Source organism: Sus scrofa, chromosome 12, assembly GCF_054392235.1.
Source record: "Sus scrofa isolate SSC_HxYL_T2T_F1_AM1 chromosome 12, Sscrofa_HxYL_maternal_Yorkshire_Landrace_v2.0, whole genome shotgun sequence".
NCBI lineage: Eukaryota > Metazoa > Chordata > Mammalia > Artiodactyla > Suidae > Sus > Sus scrofa.
In genome coordinates, this window is record NC_139394.1 from 43,555,384 (window position 1) to 43,574,660 (window position 19,277).

The 19,277-nt window shown below is 50.2% G+C and overlaps 1 protein-coding gene across 19 annotated transcripts in view; it reads right to left on the reverse strand.

The window, feature by feature from the left end:
• HNF1B (HNF1 homeobox B) overlaps window positions 1-11,388 on the reverse strand; it is a 106,558-nt gene extending 95,170 nt beyond the window's left edge. For 9 of the 19 annotated variants that reach the window (XR_014820328.1, XR_014820330.1, XR_014820329.1 and 6 more), the window contains exons 1-3: window positions 10,370-10,893; window positions 5,700-5,899; window positions 733-919 (exon numbers count right to left, since the gene is read on the reverse strand). Coding sequence is in view for 8 of the 19 variants with exons in the window: in XM_021066206.2 (XP_020921865.1) it covers window positions 733-919; window positions 5,700-5,899; window positions 10,370-10,713 (731 nt within the window). In the remaining 11 variants the exon portion in view is untranslated. 19 annotated transcript variants of the gene reach the window in all.
• Between the last annotated feature and the right edge of the window lie 7,889 nt (window positions 11,389-19,277).

A 19,277-nucleotide genomic window follows, 5' to 3' on the forward strand; every position in this document is an offset into this window, starting at 1 on the left:
AGAGCCAGTCCAGCCCAGAGACGGAGAGAACCCACAGGTCTTAACTAGGGCAAAGAGCAGATTTTTTTAGAACGTCAAGGTTGGAGTCAGGGCAGATGGGGTAGGTATGAGGCAAAAAGATATCTGGAAGATTTCTAATCATTTTCTTTAAAATGTTATGTCATTATTAGGATACAAACAGAAAACTCTCATCAGTGTGGGCACAGTGGATGGAAGATCTGACCAATTCTTGCTCTCCTGCTAAGTTTCCCTCCCAACCTAGGAATACACAACATTTGGTCAAGGCCAAAGCCAGTCTGTGGCTAAGGGGCAGCTTTTCTCTGGTCTGTGGGGAGGTCAAACACATGATTCTCCCTTTGTGGGCATTCTGTTTTAGACCAGCATTCTCCAGCATTCCCTGGATTGATAGTTCCTAAGGGTATGCCACAGGAAAACGTCCCATTGTTAACAACCCATTCAGCAATGTGAAGAGGGTTTCTTGGCTGCAGGACTTCTTAGAGCCTTGAACACATTAAGGTGCATCATGACTCCCTAAGAGGAAGGATGCAGATGATGTTTCTCAAACTCATTTACTAATGACTTGAATTGAGGGTTCCACGGAACATGCTTTGGGAAACCTGAATTAGCCACACTTATCTGGAAAACTAGTGTATCAATATTCCAGGATGGAGGGGATGGAGCTGGGGTCCATGTGCTTGCCCGCCTGCTCGGGTGAGCTTCTGGTGGTGTTACCTGTTGCATTCCTCCACTAAGGCCTCCCTCTCTTCCTTGCTGGGGTTCTTTTGCCGGTCGTAGGCCTGGTACAAGATTTGCTGGGACGCGGGCCCCCATTTGAACCGGTTGCGACGCATCTTCTTGTTGGTGGGCTCAGAGCAGGCGTCATCGGACTGCCCAGGCCCCTGGCTCTGTTGACTGAACTCTGGAAAGAGAAACAGCAGCTGATCCTGACTGCTTTTGTCTGTCAAATTTCCAGAACTCTGGACTGTCTGGTTGAATTCTGAAAAGAGAAAGGAGTAGATTTGATAGGGTCTGTAGCCTTCACTCAGCAGACAGACAGACAGACAGACCGACGGACAAAAACACCTCTGTTCCTCTCCCCTAAGCTTTGGGATCTGCTGTCACTGCGTGTGGGGCTCGGGGCTCGGGGCGCAGGCTCAACGAGAGGCCCCACGCTGCCCACCTCTGTTGGCTCCACCAAAGCCACCCCTTTCTTTCTTTGGAGGAGGTCAAATGTGGCCGACCATTGTTTTGAGGACAATTTATTATTATTATGATTTTTTTCATTGGCTCAGTGGCGCTCAGACATGAAGCAACGCTCTGAATCCTGAACTCCTGTGTTTTGATGCCAAGGAGATGAGCTCAACCAAGTCTTGGGTCTGGGGGAAAAAGGCTCAAAAGTACAATTTGCACGTAGACAAAATGTTCAGAGGCTGTAAATAGCTCTCTTCACATCCCCACCCCCATGCTTCTCATAGATCCGAGCTATCAACTTTATAATGTTATGCTCTTTGAAAAACCCCAAATCCCAAACTTTTGGATTGTTGTTTTGAAATAAATATACCTGGATCTTTGCATCAGAAAAAGAAGCAGTTCTTTAGAGTTCAGATAATTTCAAAGGTAATGGGGTGTGTGTGTGTCTGTGTGTGTGTGTGTCTGTGTGTCGTCCTAGGAAGGGCTCTCAATGAGTTGGAGAAAGGCACATGTAAACAGCACGATGCCCCCTGTCAGTCTAATTCCCAGGACCCAGGTGCACTGTGACCCTCAATATATTCTGGTTGAATGAATGAAAGAAAGATGCCAGGCTGCCCTGTGATGATCCCCTAGCCTCTGGGTGGCACTGCGATTTGATATTTACTTATAGAAGAGGCAGCCTCGTTGTCCTCTTCATCACATCTGCATGAAGCAGGGCCCATCGGGCTGCTTAATTCCATTTTACAGATGAACAAGCATAGAGGCCAAGCACCCTGCTGAGCAAGGACACATAACAGATTCATTTCCTAACTCCTGATCCTCGTGTTCTGGACCTTGATGTTTTTCTTTCTCGGGGCCTGAAGTCCCTCCTGGAGGCCTCAGAAAAGCCTCAAGGTCCAAAGTCAGGCCACCACTGAGTGCTTGAATCCCCTCCACCACACCCTACCACGTGGCCTTCCAGCCCACCCACCTCCAGCCACGAGGAACTTACTACCACCTAAGGGTCCATGTCCTCTGGGTCCATCACAAGGAGCAGGGGGCCCCTAACCTGCCTGGACTTAGGACCCCAGCGGCAGGTAGTGCTGGGCTTTGTTTAACCAGTTGCTGACCAGCCAAGTGAATAAGCTATCTCCTGGGTTGATGGTCCGAATGTGTCACTGGGGCCTTTGATTTGGGCCCCGCCCACTTGGGACTGTTCTCAGGCCACTCAGGACTCTGTTTTCACTGATGCCCAACAATTCCTTAAGATAATTGAGTGTGTCTCTGCCAAAGGTGCTGGCAGGATGTCGCTGACTCAATGGGATCAGGCAGAGCCCCAGCCAAGTTCCTTAATTCCTGGTCCCTCGGCTTCCCTGCCTGTGGAATGGGACCGGGTGCAGACCTAAGGACATTCTATAGTCTTTGAGAACATCTGCCCCAATCAGAAGGAATGATGATGATGGTGGTGAAGCTAATGACGACGATGCCCTGAATTTCCACTGAGGTTATATTTCTCAAAGTGCTTTTACACTTCCTGTATGATTCGGTCTTCACAGCAGCCAGCTGAGTGCAGTGACTTTAGCAACCATCAGAGGGGGAGAAGACATCCCTTGCTCAGTGGGCATCTGTCTCCGCGTCTCCTCTCCTCCCTTTGGCTCTGCAGAGTCACCCTGGGTGTAGTTGAAGCCAGGATGGATAATCCCAAGGACCCAGGATCCATATGAGCTTCCTCATTTAGTGTGAACAGCTGTCACCACAGTGAATATTGACGGAGCCATTTCTGTGGTGAGGGATCATGCAAAGTCCTCTGAACATACCCCTTCATCTAATTCTCACAGCCTCTCCAGGAAAGAAGCATTGTTCTCTCCATCACACAGAGGAAGAAACTGAGGATCAGACAGGTTAAAGTCGCATGGACCTGGGGAGGGAGCTGGGATGCCCAGCCCATAGAGGCTCCATTCATAACCAGTAGCCTAGGCATCCCCTCTTGCTAAAAGCAACCCCCAAACGACACACCCATGAAACCCTCCAATCGGACGCAGGTGGGGGCGGGGAGGGTAACAGAACTGACACCCAGAGTCCTGTCTGTGGTGGGTGTGAGACAGTCCCACAGCTGCCCACAGCCTGGGGGCTGCCCTTTGAGGGGGCAGCAGCCTGTGTGGTGTTCAGAGCCCCGCATTGCAAGGGTCAGCCAGGCTGACTCCCTGGGAAGTGCTCAGAACCATCCAGAAGCTACCCACCTCAAGACCCTAGCTGCTCGATTTTTGAGGAACTAGATTCCTATACCTCCTCCATCTACCACCAACTCTCCCCCACTTCCTTCCAGATTAATGAGGCAGGGGTGTGTGCAAGGCGGGCAGGGGGAGACAGAAAATGCTCACTGTCCATACAAATTAACCTGGGGAAGTTGCCTTCAGCAATCTCTTTAGAGGCTCAGGAGCCAGCTTGGAGCAGGAGATTCTATCTGTGTAGATGGGCTCGTGAGTGTTACCGTTTATTATTTTTAGTTTCTCAGGAAAATTTGTTACCATGTGTCTTGTTTATGCTCCCTGCCCTTTTGCCTACCACCCACTGTGTTCACTGGTGTCCCTCTTTTATTCATTTCCCTTGCTAATTTTCTCCCCACGCTTGTATGTCTTATATCCATCCTTCAAGAACTGGTTCAAATGTCACCTCTTCTAGGAAGCCCTCTGTGATGTCTCCAGGCAACTTAGCAATTCCTCTGCTGCCTCTTGTGTGTACCTTTTTAACAGCTCTTGGAAAGCCACAGTCATTGTTCATTCAAACACCTCATTTCCTCCATTAGATTGTAAGTCCCTGGAGAAAAGGACCTGCGTATCTCACAGCCCAGCAAGTGCTTGGCACCTCAAGGATGCTCACAGAATAGTTACAGAATGAAGGGATGCTTCTTAAGCGTTATGTCTCACGGGACTTTAAAACAATAGTAACAAAATTTAGAAATCCCTTACAGAGACTGCTATACATTTTTGCAAAATGACCCTTCTCAGAAACTTTCTGGGACTTCTGTATTTTTAGACGCTTCCAGCTGGCCTTCCCTGCTTCCCTCTCTTTCCTGAGGAAAATGCCATGGAACACAGACAGGCAGCTCACACTGGAGATGCTGCATGAAACTTGGATTGGAATGAGGGTGGGTCCTAGGGTTCTCTGGCCTTTGGAGGCTCCGGCTCCTGAACATTTTCTGGAGCTTTCCAGGAATTACAGGGGGTTGCTTCATGTCAGACACACAAATTCTTAAAGACCTAGTCTCCAGGGATGGCAGATCAAACCAGAGTCTTAAAAGGGGTCTCTTGCCCTCAGTAGCAAAGAGCCCTCACTTTGCTTCTTCTAACCCATCCAGCTCATGATTCCAATAAAAGAGCAAATCGCCACAATATGAGAAGAACCCCTAAACCCCTTCCTTTCACCTTGAAGGCCTTTCCTGCCCACAGACACTGAGACAATAATCACTGAAACAACCACTTCGGGACAGTGTGTGACACAAAACAAGAGTGGATTTTTAAAAGTGGCCATCCACTGAGAAGGTAAAAAAACCCCAACCCAGGAAGTGGTGGAAACTCATCTCTTGACAAAGCCGGAGAAGCCCACGGCCAGAGGACAGGGCGTGGGAAGAGCAAAGATTCATATAAAATTTTCCTCGAAAAAGGGCTGGATCGAAATAATGAAAGTGTAATGGAAAAGTTTACTTTCCTAAAATAGAATCTGTAGGTCACAATACCCTTGTCATTCAAAAGCAGTTCAAACTTCCCCAGACCTCAAAACAAAAACCTCTCAGTATTATCAAGCAGAAGGAATCTAGAGACAGAAAGGAAATTTGGGGATGAGATTGGGAATGAAAAGAATGAATCGGGCAGAATTCCAAAGGCAGACACTTTTACTTGTGTCTTGTTTTTGCCAGAAGCAGCTTCTTCCTCAGGCTTACCAGCTGAAGTCTCAGAACTCTACTTATTTTGGCAAACGGGAGTCTGAATTTGTCTTAAATCGTCTCAGCTGCCCCTTCTACCCTTCCCTCTCAAACAGCAGCGTCAGGGTCTGAATGTATCCGTGCATACAAATGCCTTCTATTTCTTATGCTCTTTCCAGAGGGGAAGAAAAATCACAATAATAGTGATCAGTATTATTGATCGATACTAAATGTCTTCCATGGAAACTCTGATCCATGGTCATGCATCAAGGGGAGCTGCTGGGCTTACTTCGGGGACCATAGCCCGTGGTTACCTATTAGATTTCAAAGAGGAAGATGTAGGACACAGGGACCAAGACATTCACGGTGCGATGATGCCCACACCAAAGGGCTTGTCAGACCAGCTGCTTGGGGACTGAGGGATTGTGGGAAAAGAAAATGATACAAGCCAGTCGCTCTCGGAAGGCCAAACCCACCTGCCTGCTTCCTTATATTTGCCAAGGGCTACGCAGACCTGGATGAAGAGGAAACTGAGGCATCCCCGGGGGGTCAGCGTTAGGGCAAAGGTCACTCCTGGTTGAGGCAGAGGCAGGATTAAAGCACTTACGTCGGAGGATCTCCCGTTGCTTTCGGACGTACCAGGTGTACAGGGCGGCGCGCTTCTGGGTCTTCATGGGGGTGCCCTTGTTGAGATGCTGGGAGAGGTGGGACTGGTTGAGGCCGGTGACGTCGACCACCTCCCTCTGGGGGATGTTGTGCTGCTGCATGTAGCCCTTGATCATTTTGGCAGCCCTCCAAGGGTCCTCGCTGGACAGAGAAGCACATGGTTAGGATACTGGTGGGAGATGTCGGGGAGAAATATTTTCTTTCTAGGGGTTGGACCTAAACTCTGTCTCAAACTCTGACTTTCATCTATTTCTCCTCCGGCCCAAGTTATGCACAGGTGAGGCCGAAATCGAACCTAAACGAAGAGGAGATGACAGCTCCTCTCTAGGACACCCATCCCTTTCAGCTGAGATGAGGAAGGCAAAGAGGAGCATGACTTCCTGGGATTCTCACGTGCAAAGCGGAAAGAAAAGTTCCTGTTTTCTTTTGCTTTCCGTCACTTTCCTGCAGTGTGAGAGACTTACGGGGCAAGAGGCTCACTGGAGAGAGAGATGCCATTAGCTTGGGGCTGGGCTGGCGGACCCTTGCAAGGTTAGGGGGCAGCGGCCGTCTCTAACTTCACCTGGACCGCTCCCACTTTATTGTCCCTCTGAATGGGTGTCTCAGCTTCCTGTCTCATAAAAAGGGAGTAAAACATTTGTGTCTACTTCCCAAGAAGCAAGGAGGACTTCTTAGCTAAAAGTTTCACAGGTTTCCGTGTATCAGAAAAAATTTAAGAACTACAGGGATGTACCTCCCTGGGGCTGAAGAGTTGTGGCACTGAGGTGAAGTAAGTTAAAAAAAAAAAAAAAAAAAAATCCTTCGCAGCCCCGCCTCCCAAATAAGACCAAATGGGGGAGGAATAATTTCAATTTCTGAATAAGACTGTAACACTTCCAAATGCCCTGTGTTCCTGGATTCTTACATTTCTCCGCTGCTAGGGTAAAAGTATCTACAAGTTCATCTTTCTCACAGATTTCAAGCTTGGGATAAGAACTTAACACTTTTCATTTCTCATAAACACAGGTAATGCACAAAGCTTCTTTAGAACAATGTACTAGTGCCTTTGAATTTATTCCAAATATTTTCAACACTGCCAGTATCTCTTCTTGGTTATTGAATAGGTGGCTTAAAAGTTAAGAGATAAAATTGAAAACAAAAACTAAGAAAACTGAGCCCAGTACAGAACAAAAGTTTTCAAGAGGCAATAATCCGCATATACTATTTGTTTAATGCAGCTGTGTATTTAACTTAAAACCCCCAGCATTCCTTTAATGTATGTTGATGTATAAAACAGTCTGATAGAACATGAAAAAAATGAGAAAAATTGCTTTCAGAGGTAACAATAAAAAATGCTATAAAGCAGAAGCCAAAACAGATACAGGGTTGCATATGAAATAACTGATTTATTTTTAAACGATGTCTATATGACAAAGAAATAATTTTGTTTAATGAATTTTTAAAAATCTAGCAATTAAACTGAGGTTTTTGTAAGCATTTGAAAAGTCATGATCATTCTAGCAAGTCTGATATTAAATTCATGAAAACAGGCTTTGACAGAGATGTTTTTGAGAAATGCAAACTTTTAAGTTTAATTTTATATAGCTTAGCATATTTCTCAAGTATTTCTAAAGGTACTTCCAAGTAATACAACAAAATAAAGTAACAACAGGAACAAAAAATGAGGAATTGTGTCCCGGTTTCAAACATGGAAAATTCACCTTGAGTAAGAGGAAACTAATGTAACATTTTGAACATACTCGTGTAAATATCAGCATTCATTTAAAACCTTATTTCTGGTGAATATGTCCACAGATATTTTTAGGTAGAAAAACACTTTCAACGGATGTGAACGATAGCTCCGAAAGTTAACAAAAGGATTTGGATTTTAAAAGTTCATGCTACTTTGACAGATTGAGTTTTCTGGTTTTGTTTAAATTTCTTTGCTTGTGTTCATTTGGTGCGTCTAAGAAGCCTAACAAAATAGTGTATCTAACAGTGAAGGATTCCGTAAAAAAAAGAGTGAATTAGCTTAACCACTGGGAAGGTTAAAAAAAAAAAAAAAAAAAAAAAAGCCCAGGAAAACCCTATAAACAACATCAAATATTTCAGTCCGCATTAAGGGACTAGAGTTGGGGGTAAGATGGCGTAGTTACACCTTTACAGCTCTGATCACAGAATTCTCACGGATTCAAGAGCCCGGAGGTAGTTCGTTTTTTAAATTTGAAAATACAGCCGGCGATTACAGGTCCTCAACCCTGATAAACAGATCGGGAGAAGCGCGAGCCGGTATTGTGCTGCCGGAGCAGGTGTCAAGCGCCGGACCCCGGCGTCCGGCCGGCCCAGGACGCTCCTTCCCAAACAATGCCTCGGCCGCCCACGAACAGAGAAGCCCTGTACCCGGCTCAGATCGCCACGCTTCTTAAGAAACCTCAGCTGGCTTCTCGGGGGAGCAACCGACTTTCCAAAAGCCGCCACCGAACGCTAGCTTAGGGCCAGGGCCGCGACGGGCACCACATTACCCGCGACCTTCCTTTCTCGCTTTCTCTTCTAGGAGATGGAAAGAGCGGCTGGGCGCTCCCCAAAGTGACTTGCCCCGTGTTTTCTTTCCACCTTAGGGGAGCAGGGTGGGCCAAAAAAGGGTGTGCGTGCATCTGGACCTTGGAAGCCGACTGTGCGTTGACCCAGGGGACCGCCAGCGATTTCTTGAAAAATTACTTTAATCAAGTCGCCCACTCCCGAAGGTGCGGAAGGGAAGGCAGCACCCGCTGGGGAAAGGGGTCTGTCCTGAAATTCCCCCCAGCCGCCCCCAGCGGCGGTCCCGGGCCCCCCAGCCTCGCTCCTGCCCCCAGCAGCCGGCGTCTCTGCGCCGCGAAAAGCGCTGGGGTCCAGGACCCGGGGCTGGGCCTGGCTCTCCGCCCGCCGGGGCCTGCAGTGTCGGGCGCGGGGCTCGGCCTGGAGGGTTCCGCAACGCGGTGCTTGTGCGCCCGGAGCCGCGAGGAGCCCCGCGTCCTTCTTTCCTTCCCCCTCGAAGCCGCGTTTACAACTTCACCAATGAATAACCCGCCTCTCTGTTCAACCTAATCACGACTTTTTGTGTATCTTTCTGTTGATGATTTATAGAAATAAATTAATAACACCCTAACTCCACGTGCTGCAGTTTATATTACATCTCTGCCGCGTCCAGCCCGGCCCGGGGCTGGGTGGCGAGGGGCGCCCCAGGTCGCCTCCGGGCCTCCCAGGTCCTTCCAAAACCCCTCTGGGAAGCGGGCGCCTGCGGCCTGGCGATGGGCCTAGGCCCCAGGGGCCTGGGTGGCGGGCGGCGAGAGGTCGGCGGGGCTGCGGGGCCTCGGTCAACCTCCCCGCCCCTCTGGTGCCCCAGCCGCCCCTCTTCTGACCCCTCTCACCTTCCTGCACCCTAATCCGGCACAGGAGAAACCGCCGCTACGGGGGGAAACCGCGAGGGAGGAACCTCAAACCTACGAACGGCAGCAAAATACTTTTGGGAAATTAGAAAAAAAATCTAGAAATTCCCCTGACTGTTTTTGCTGAAGAGTAAGCTGCCAGGTCCCCAGGTAGCAAATTCAAATGCAAGGTCATATCCCATCCCAAACTGCCACTACCGGCGAGCGACTGAGGCTGCCCGGGCACGACTTTGCTGCTGGCCCTGCCTTGAGACCGCGGCGCTGAAGCGTCTGAGGCCAAGCGAGGGACTCGGTCCTCAAGCGGAGGGGCCGGGAGGGATGTGCGGTCTTAGGGAATCGCTCGGCTCCTTGGATAATTAGTAACCAGCTGTCAAAGGCCTAGGCCGGTCGGGAAGGCTTAGCAAACGTCCCGCGACCAGGAGATAGACCACCGGCCAGCCTGCCTGGATTCCCCGGGGACGCCGGGGTGTCGGCGGCGAGATCCGGATACGCCCTCTTTTCTCCGACCAAATCCGCTGCGAACTGGGGTCTTAGCCGCATTTACCCCTCTCTCTGCTTTGAAACGTGGTTTCTTTTGCCCCTTGCAGGTCCACTCTGACCCCGCAACGTGCACACACATTTCCTTTCGCAAATCTAAACCGGCTTTGGGGATTCCGGGTAATCCTGGGGCCTGACTCGGGCGCTGCAGATGGGAGTGCCTGCCAGAGAACTCGCCCCCCAGGACCCCGGCCTGTGTGCCCCCTGGCCCTCTGCAAAGAGTGGCAGGACGCTGTGCCTGAAGCCAGCCTCTGTCTTCCCGGACCACACAAGAGGCACCAAGGAGAAATGCTTGGCCTGGGGCTGAGGCGGGCCCTGAGAATCGCTGCGATTTCACTGCACCTACTCGCACCTTCAGCGGCATGGGCAAACCTCCGGGCAAAGGGCTCCACAGCTCGGGTTCTCCCAGGCCGAGCCCCAGCCCGCCCGGGAGGCCCCGCCGGTCCCGGGCACTGGCCTGGGCAGGGGATCATGAAGCCTCGGGGCTCGGGTCGTCCGGTTGAAGGACTGGGAGGGGTCCAGGTGTTGCGAGAGAAGCGGAGCGCCCCCCGGGGGACTTCTCTGGTGGGAAACAGGCTTGGCAAGAGTGGTCGGGCGCAGTGTCGTTCAGGCACAAGGCCCAGGGCTCAAGGGACTCGGGCGCACACTCCGCACCTGGGTCCGCGCCTACCTGAGCATCCGGTCCACCTCCGCCCGCTGCTCCGCCGCCTCCTCGGTGTTGAGCGCTTGCAGCTCCTTGAGGATCGGAGGGGTGTCATAGTCGTCCCCGTCCTCGGAGCCCTCGTCCCCGGACAAGCGGCCCTTGGCGTGGCCGTTGGTGAGAGTGTGGAAGACCGGCTTGGTGTCCGGCTCAGTCCCGCTCCCAGGGGACAGGGGCAGCGTCTCCAGCTTCACCCCGAAACTCGGGGATGGCAGCAACTCCTCCAAGGCCTGGACCAGCACCTCCTTGGTGACCCCGGAGCTCAGCAGGGCGCTCAGGAGTTCTTGTTGGAGCGACGTGAGCTTGGACACCATTTTCCAAGGACAGAAAAAGAAGGGGGTGAGGGGGTGGGTGGGTGGGTGCCGGTGAGGAGGGTGGAGGGGAGTTTCACAGGCGAACCCCAAGTCCAGGAACCCCCTCCACCCTTTAGCCTCCAGACACCTGTTACTCCCCGGGGTCCCGGAGTCTCCTCCGAGAGGAGTCAGAAAACTTCTAACTTGCCATGATCGCCACCATTAGGCCATATAAGATATGCAAATTAGTGGGGAGGGCCTGGCTTTCGGCAAGATGCAAATGGCGTGGGGAGGGGGGAAAACCGAATGAGGGAGAACCCGAGAGGCAGACCTGGAGAGCTGGAGACCCGGCCGGGAGCGGGGCTGCCAGGGTCCATTGTACTCACCCCGGGGGGCTGAAGGCCTTCTTGCACCGGTTGTGTTTAGCAGCCAGACTTTAGCTGAACTTTGGACTTGTTAAACAAGTCGTTTGCAGCCTAGTGTGGAAGGCTCCGGGACTTTTCCACCAAGCTGCGAGTCCGCCTTTAGTCCGCAGAGAAGAAACTGTGCTTCGGGGTTCAGGTGAGAGCTAGAGGAAGTTGGGGTGCTCTTGGAAGAAGGAGATGGAGGAGAATGCGGAGAGCAGAGATCCTCCGAGCCTCCCCGAGCGACGCAGGCCGTGGGCCGGGAAAGTCAACCGCGCGCGGAGGAGAAACTGACCGCAGGGGGACGGACGCGGAGACCCGGGGGAAGGGGGGCGTGTTAGGTTGTGGATCGCAGGGGCTCCACGTAAGCTCTACCTGAGTTACCGCTCTGCGGACCCCAGGCTCTCACCAGCCGGGTCTGGCTGTTTAGATTTGCAGAACTGCTGGCCCCGGAGCAAGCGGGGAGGAGGCACCGACTAATTTATGGCCAGAGGGAGTAGCCAAAATTGAGCTCCCCGAGCCCCGGGCTGCACCGCACCCAGCCTAGCCAAGCCGCCGGGGAGCTGGACGCCTGAGCCACTGGGCCCTCTGGCTTACACCCAGAATATCCAAGCACCTCGGCTTTGGCGGCAAAACTAGTATCGCAGGGCCTCCTTTCTGGCAGTGAAAGCAAAGCTCGGCCTGCAGTTAGATGGATAGTTGGAGCCGCCTGTCCTCCGGGCCTACTGATTTCTGCTTTTTTTCTGCAGATCCAGGACACAGCGGTTCCTGGGGTCAGGGATGGCGCTCTGCAGACTCGAGGTCACAGCAGCCGGCAGCCGTCTTCCATGCCAAGTTGGGAAGGTGCCCACAAAACCACTGAGGGAAAGGAGGTTTTTTTCCACTCCTGCCTGGCCCAGGAAGGAAGCTGAGAACCTTTCAACGCTATCGGAGTTTCACCTGCACCGCCCTGAGGCGTCAGGGTGAAAGAAGGATGCGGGAGGCACACCCAGACCCTCCAGGCTGGCCCAGATCTGCAGAAGAAGAGGGGAAGGGGCTTTTTAGCATGGGTCGCTCACAGGCCTATAGTTCCTAGGGCAGAGGACACTCCCTTACCGGCCCCCTCTCCCACCACGCCTGAGGTTCATCATCTGTGAAATACTGATACTCAAGTGGGGGGGGGGGGTCCTGGGTGTCGTATACCTTGAATGAGAACACCTGTGAGACCCTGTCGTCTGGTGATGGTGTTCAAACTTTTCCTTCTGGGAAGGCAGGAAGCCTGTTCCCGGTAGTAAAAAGCTAGCCCCTCTGGAGGCTTAGGGTTCTCAGAATCAGGCAGCTCCAGTGCTGGGGTTGGCGACCAGGAGATTAAAGACAACCTTTCAGAAAGAACAGGGAATTTGTGAAGGAGCTTCCAAGCAAATTCACCTTCCTTTCCCACCTTTAAAAGACGATTAGGAGGAAGAGGGGAATTTCAGCATGGGTGGGGGTGGGGGTGGGGAGGGCCAGCAGCTCAGGATCAAATCCCTTTGCTGGCTGAGGGCTGAACCTCCAGAGGTGGCTGATCCAAGTCAGGCTGCTGAGCATCGAGGCTGCCTCTTACATCCAGGGTTTTCAACACACGCTGGGCCACCCACGAAAAACGGGTGGTTGTGTGCTTGGAGCTCTGGGGGAGGTTTACACCATCTCAGTGTCTTTCCTGGGAAAGGGGTCAAAATGACGATGGCCCTTCTTTTGACCTTATTGTCTTCTAGTTTATTGTGACATATGGCAGTCCCTTGCCCTCACCATTCGGCCCAATGAGAGAACATTTTCTGCCCACCTAGCTCCCCTCAACTGGGATAATGAAGTGTTCGGAGTAAATGTCCCCGGAGAACAAACTCTTTGTCTCTCATTTGCTATCATGATAGAAGCAGTCAAGTGTCATGAAGATCGGTTTCTGTGTTTAGCTGGGAAAAACCCATTAAAAAGCCAGCCATCACTTCCCTTTTAACAACAAAGCTTTGATTTGCAGTTCCGACTACCATGTGCCGCCCAGTCGGATTCTCAAGCTTCCTTATCTCTCAAAATTCAGGTGTCAGCAAACCCGTTCTTCCCCCTACCCCCAGCCAACTCTGTGAACATACAGGAAGTTGCACAGAATACGGGGAAACTTCCTATGCGTGTCCAGGTAATCTGACCATTCACACCCACCAACTTCCTGGAACCCTCCTGCCCAGATCTACCTTGTCTGTACCTTCTGATCAATATGGGTCGCCAAGTAACTGCAACTATAGATCTTGAGCGGATCCAGTATCAACCCTTTCCAATGGAAATTTAAAAAGAAAAGTATAAATATCTCAACAGACAGACCTTCAGGATGTGGGTCACAAACGCGAACCAAACGGGTTCTAAAACCCTTTGGTTAAGCTTTCCCCAAATTGAGGAAGCCAGAGTATAGCTGGAATACTCTTGTTTTTGCTTCCCACGGGATCTAGTAGTGATGGGCTGCTATGATGGCCCCATTTTAGTATTAAATATTTTTACATTAAAGTATAGCTGATTTACAGTGTTAGGCCATTTCTGGCTGTATAGCAAAGTGACTCAGTTATACATATATATACATTCTTTTTTATATCTTTCCCATCATGATCTATCCCAGGAAGAGCCCCTTAAAGATGGAGAAATAAGATACAGGGCATTTTGAGGAAGTGGCTTGGAGTTACTGTAATAAGTTAATGGAAGGGCTGAGATTGGGGCTCCAGACTTTTGAGCAGGGCTTTAGGATGAAAGAGGAAAAGCTTGTCCTACTGCTTTGGGAGATGGGAACTTTAAAGGGGGAAGTCTGCTGTGATTTCGGAGCAGAGCATAGAGGGCAGATACTGGAGTCAAACAGACCTAAATCTGAGTTCTCTGATCTGCTAACCAGCTGTGCATCTTGGGCACGTTATATATAATCTTTCGGATCCTCAGTTTCCTTAGCTGGAAAATGATAATATTGTGTTTTTTTTTGTTTTGCTTTGTTTTTTGTCTTTTTGCCTTTTCTAGGGCCGCTCCCACAGCATATGGAGGTTCCCAGGTTAGGGGTCGAATCAGAGCTGTAGTCACCGGCCTACACCAGAGCCACAGCAGTGTGGGATCTGAGCCAAGTCTGCAACCTACACCACAGGTCACGGCAACGCCGGATCGTTAACCCATTGAGCAAGGGCTGGGATCGAACCTGCAACCTCATGGTTCCTAGTCGGATTCGTTAACCACTGCTCCACGACGGGAACTCCCAAATCCCAAGATTTTCTGTGGGAAATGCCACCCCTGGTCCAAGATAATTTAAAATCCACTTGGCTCATTACTCTAGGAAGGTTTTCCGGGCTCCGTCTAGGAAATCTCACAAAATGGCAAACATGGTTCCCAGGGACCCAACCTCTCCTGTAACGTCACAACATGAGTGACATTTCTGTGCTGCTCTTGGGCACACAGACTTTCCATGGTGACCCTGATTTGTGTACACCAGGGAGAGCCTGTCCCCTGCTGCTCTACTCTCTAAGGCTTTCTCATTAATTCAGGAGCATCTCTAGAAGGCCTGGGAATGAAATCCTCCCTAGAGGAAAACATAAATGCTGCCCACCCCTCGTCTGAAGGAGGTGGGGGGCCTTAGCGTTAGATAGCATTGCAGCCTAGAGATCATTCTAGACTGTGGCGTTAGAGCCTGAGAGTCCCGTTCTGGATATAGCACCCTTTTCTGGATACCCTTCACCTCCCCAAAGCCTTGGCTGAGCACCTCCTCTGAGTCTTCCTTTGCAATATGGCCAATTGGCCTGGATGGCCATTTAAGTTCCCAAACTTTCCTATGACTTGAAATTCTGAAATTACCAGGGTGTCCCTTTCCAGGCCTTTGGGCAGTTGATCCTTGAGCGCAGGCTGGAACTCTGGGTAGTGCTGAACATGGGACTGTTGAAAAAGACACCATGGACTGTAGTAAGTTCCAAGAGGGCGGGGATCACCTTACTCTTCAGTGCCTGGAGAGGGGCCTGATCCATAGAAGATGCTCAATAAAACACTCACTGAATAAACTGAGGGGTGACCATCCCTGGATGATGCCATTACGGATAATTTTATGTCCTTATTTATACCCCTTGGTTTTCCAAGTTGTCAGCAATGAAGATATAGTTTAATGCCTTCCCCAGACACAAAAGGGTATATACTGTGTGACTCCATTTATCTTAAGTTAAAAAAGCAGGAAAAACAAATCCATGGTGATAGAGGTTGAAATTGAGGCTAGGAGTTCCCCGGTGGGACAATGGGTTAAGGATCTGGCATTGTTGTTACAGCAGCTTGGGTTGCTGCTGGGGCAGGTTTGATTCCTCATCCCCAAACTTCTGTGTGCACCTCAGATGCAGCCAAAAAAAAAAAAAATCTTTTTTTCTTTTTATGGCTGCACCTGCGACTTATGGAAGTTCCCAGGCTATTTCACTGGATCCAAGCTACATCTGTGACCTTACACTACAGCTTGTGGCAACACCGGATCCTTGACCCACTGAACAAGGCCAGGGATTGAACCTGCACCCTCACAGAAACTACATTGGGTTCTTAACCCACTGAGCCACAGGGGGAACTTGGGTTAAAATTTTTTATTTAAAAAAATTTTTTTTCTTTTTTTTCTTTTTGCTTTTTAGGGCTGCACCTGTGGTGTATGGAAGTTCCCTGGCGAGGGGCTGAGTCAGAGCTATAGCTGCTGGCCTATGTCACAGCCACAGAAACGCAAGATCTTGCAGTGTCTTTGACCTACACCACAGCTCATGGCAACATTGGATCCTTAACCCACTGAGCGAGGCCAGGGATGGAACCCACGTCCTCATGGATACTAGTCAGGTTCCCACTGAGCCACAGTGAGAACTCAAAAAAAAAAAAAAAAAAAACTTTTTTAATAAAATAGAATTGAGGTTACTTTGGGAGATGTACTCCCAGGGGCAGATAATGGGGGAGCTTTCTGGGTGCCAGAAAATTTCCCTACCCTGATGGGGACGGTGGATCCATCACCAGCCTGCACATTTAGGATCTGTGCATGTTGCTGTAAATGACAACTTAGCAAGAAGTAAATAAACAATTCCCAAGTGTAAAATGTAAACAGTGGCAGCCACCTCCTTACTGCCCCCCTGTGTACTGGGACAGGGGATGAGGGTGGGGGAGGGGTGGCCTCACACATCCGTTCCCATTTGCCGTGTAGAGTTGATCACGACGAAACGTACAGACTAGGGATGGGCAAATGTTTTCTAAAAAGGGCTAGACAGTAAATATTTTAGGCTCTTGGAGCTTATAGAATCTGTCACCCCTATACCACTCTGCCATCATAGACAATACATAAATGAATCGTGTGGCTTTGTTCCAATAAAACTATTTCTAATAACAACTGGCTGCCTGGATTTGGCCTGCGGGCTACAGTGCATGCACCCTTGAATAAAGCAGCTGTGGGGGTGGAAACCCATATGCCTGCGAGGGCCCCGAGAGGCATCTCACTTCACTTCTTCATCTTTCGGATGAGGAAGCGGAGGTAGGGAGGGGAAGTGACTTTCTCAAGAGGAAGATCCTGGCTCTGGAGTCAAATAGACCAGCGGCTCGTGGGTGTGGCTTTGGGCAAGTTACTTAATTTCTTTGAGTCTTTATATTATCACCATAGGTCAATGATGATAATAATGGAATGTCTACCTTCCAGGGTTAAATTAGACGACACAGAAAAACACCTTGCAGGGGGGCTGGCACAAGCAGGGCTTGGTTTCAAGTTTCTTGGTTTCTTTCTTTCTTTCTTTCTTTCTTTCTTTCTTTCTTTCTTTCTTTCTTTCTTTCTTTCTTTCTTTCTTTCTTTCTTTCTTTCTTTCTTTCCTTCCTTCCTTCCTTCCTTCCTTCCTTCCTTTTGTCTTTTTAGGGCTGTACCTGAGGCATATGGAGGTTCCCGGGTTAGGGATCTAATGGAGCTAGAGTTGCTGGCTTATGGCACAGCCACAGCAACGCCAAATCCAAGCCACGTCTGTGACCTACACCACAGCTCATGGCAACGCCGGGTCCTTAACGCACTGAGTGAGGCCAGGGATTGAACCTGCATCCTCATGGATCCCACCCAGTTGGGTTCGTTACTGCTGAGCCACAATGGGAACTCCACCAAGTGCTTTCTTAATCAGAGCACATGGCTCCTGGGCTCCCTCCTGCCTCCCTGTTCTCCCTCCTCCTGGAGGCACAGCTTGTGGTGTAAGTTCACTGACAAGTACCACCAAGCGTCTGCTCCCTGTGAAGTCCTTCGGGGAGAGCTGTGAGCTCATGACAAATGGATACAGGAGGATCTCAAATCCTACCAACCCCAGACCTCGGCTTCCTCTCTAGAAATCCCTTCCAGGTTTGCACTTTTATTTCCCAAACAAGCAGCTATCAGATGATCTTTGCCAGGAAAACTCCTGAGGGTAGAGGAAGGTTTTCTCCTTTTGATTCCACAACCCACCTCCTTCTGCTGGGTCATTTTTAGAAATAGGGTGTTCCCAGGAGCTTGTAAAAGATTAAATTCAAAACTAGTGACCTAGTATGATATTAAACTAATAAATACTACACCTGGCCGAGAGAGCCTTCACTCCAGAGCCATAATCTATCCCTTCTACGACTACGCTGTGAAAGGTGAGCTTGGCAGTGGGCCCAGCACACAGCAGGGGCTCCATAAGTGTTTATTGAATCAACGATGCTGGCCAGGCTAGTGTTCAGGAAAAAGAGAAAAGCGATAAAAGCTTTACTAAGATTTTTTGGAATTTTGTTTTCAGATTAATATTCAGAAAAATGTTAGCAAGCCATCCCTGCTCTATGCTCCCCTGTATCCCTCCCACAAACCTGTGAGCAGGGCACCGGCAGCCCTGCTTTCATGATGAGGCAATGGAGGCTCCAGGATGGTAAGGATTGGCCCAAGGACTCTCAAGTGGTTCAAGGAGTGGAAACTTGGCCTTGAACTGAGGACCCCCAATCCCAGGTGAGTGCCTTCCTTCTGGCTCTTTTGCATCTTCCAAAACTAAACAGAGGGAGGAGCCCATAGAAGCATCCTGAAGTCTCAGTGCAGAGAGAAATCATGTGTGTGTGTGTGTGTGTGTGCACACGTGCACGTGCACACACACGTGTCAGAGAGAGATAGACTGAAGTCTTTCCTGTCTAGGGAGGTGCCATGTAAAGAGCTCTAGCATTTGCGCAGGGCTTTGTGGCTGTGGTATGCAAAGGGCTTCCTCCTTTCACCTGATCTTCAAAATAATCTTGCAAAGGACGCAAGGCAGTCATTAATATTCGTATTTAACAGATGAGGAAACTGAGGCTCAGAGAGGAAAAAGGTCCCCCCGAAGCTTCCAGAACCACCCTCTATTGACCCAAATCTTCTGAAGCTGGACTCCACTGTTGTCTCCACAATAACGTGCAGAAGGTGAGCCCAGAAACAGATACAAGATCTAAGAAAAAGACACAGTTGGGAGTTCCTGTAGTGGTTCAGTGGAAATGAATCCAACTAGTAACCATGAGGTTGCAGGTTCCATTCCTGGCCTCACTCAGTGGGTTAAGGATCCGGAGTTGCCATGAGCTGTGGTGCAGGTCACAGACATGGCTCAGATCCTGGGCTGCTGTGGCTGTGGTATAGACTGGCAGCTGTAGCTCTGATTTGACCCCTAGCCTGGGAACTTCCATATGCCATGGGTGTGGCCATAAAAAGCAAAAAAAAAAAAAAAAAAAAGGCACAGTAAGTAGCCCCTTTCTTATCCTGAAGTCATTCTCAAGGGGTAGACAAGCTGGAAGGGTGCCAGGAAAAGTGTTGGGTCCAGGCCCAGAATTAGAAGCGCTACCCACTTGGGGTCACCTTGTGCATCCTCTCCTCCCATGGGGGACCCGCCCCTGCCCTGCCTGGTGGTATCTGGTCAGGAGTGCCATCCATGACATGCCCCCTGAGCACAAGAGTGGCCAGCGGGCCTCACGCTGAGGGATGACCACTGTCCTCTTTCAGGCTCTGGTGACCAGACCCAGACCCTGCTCCCAGGCCGGGGGGAGAAGAGTGTGCAGGCAGCTGAGTCAACGCAGCACAGCTTTATTGAGCACCTACTGTGTGTCAGGCACTCTGGTAGGTGTCTAGCACTGTCGGGATGATGAACACAATTCACTTCCGACTCTGAAAGGGTTGGTTACGGAGAGAGAGATGGACACACGCACACTCACTTCTCT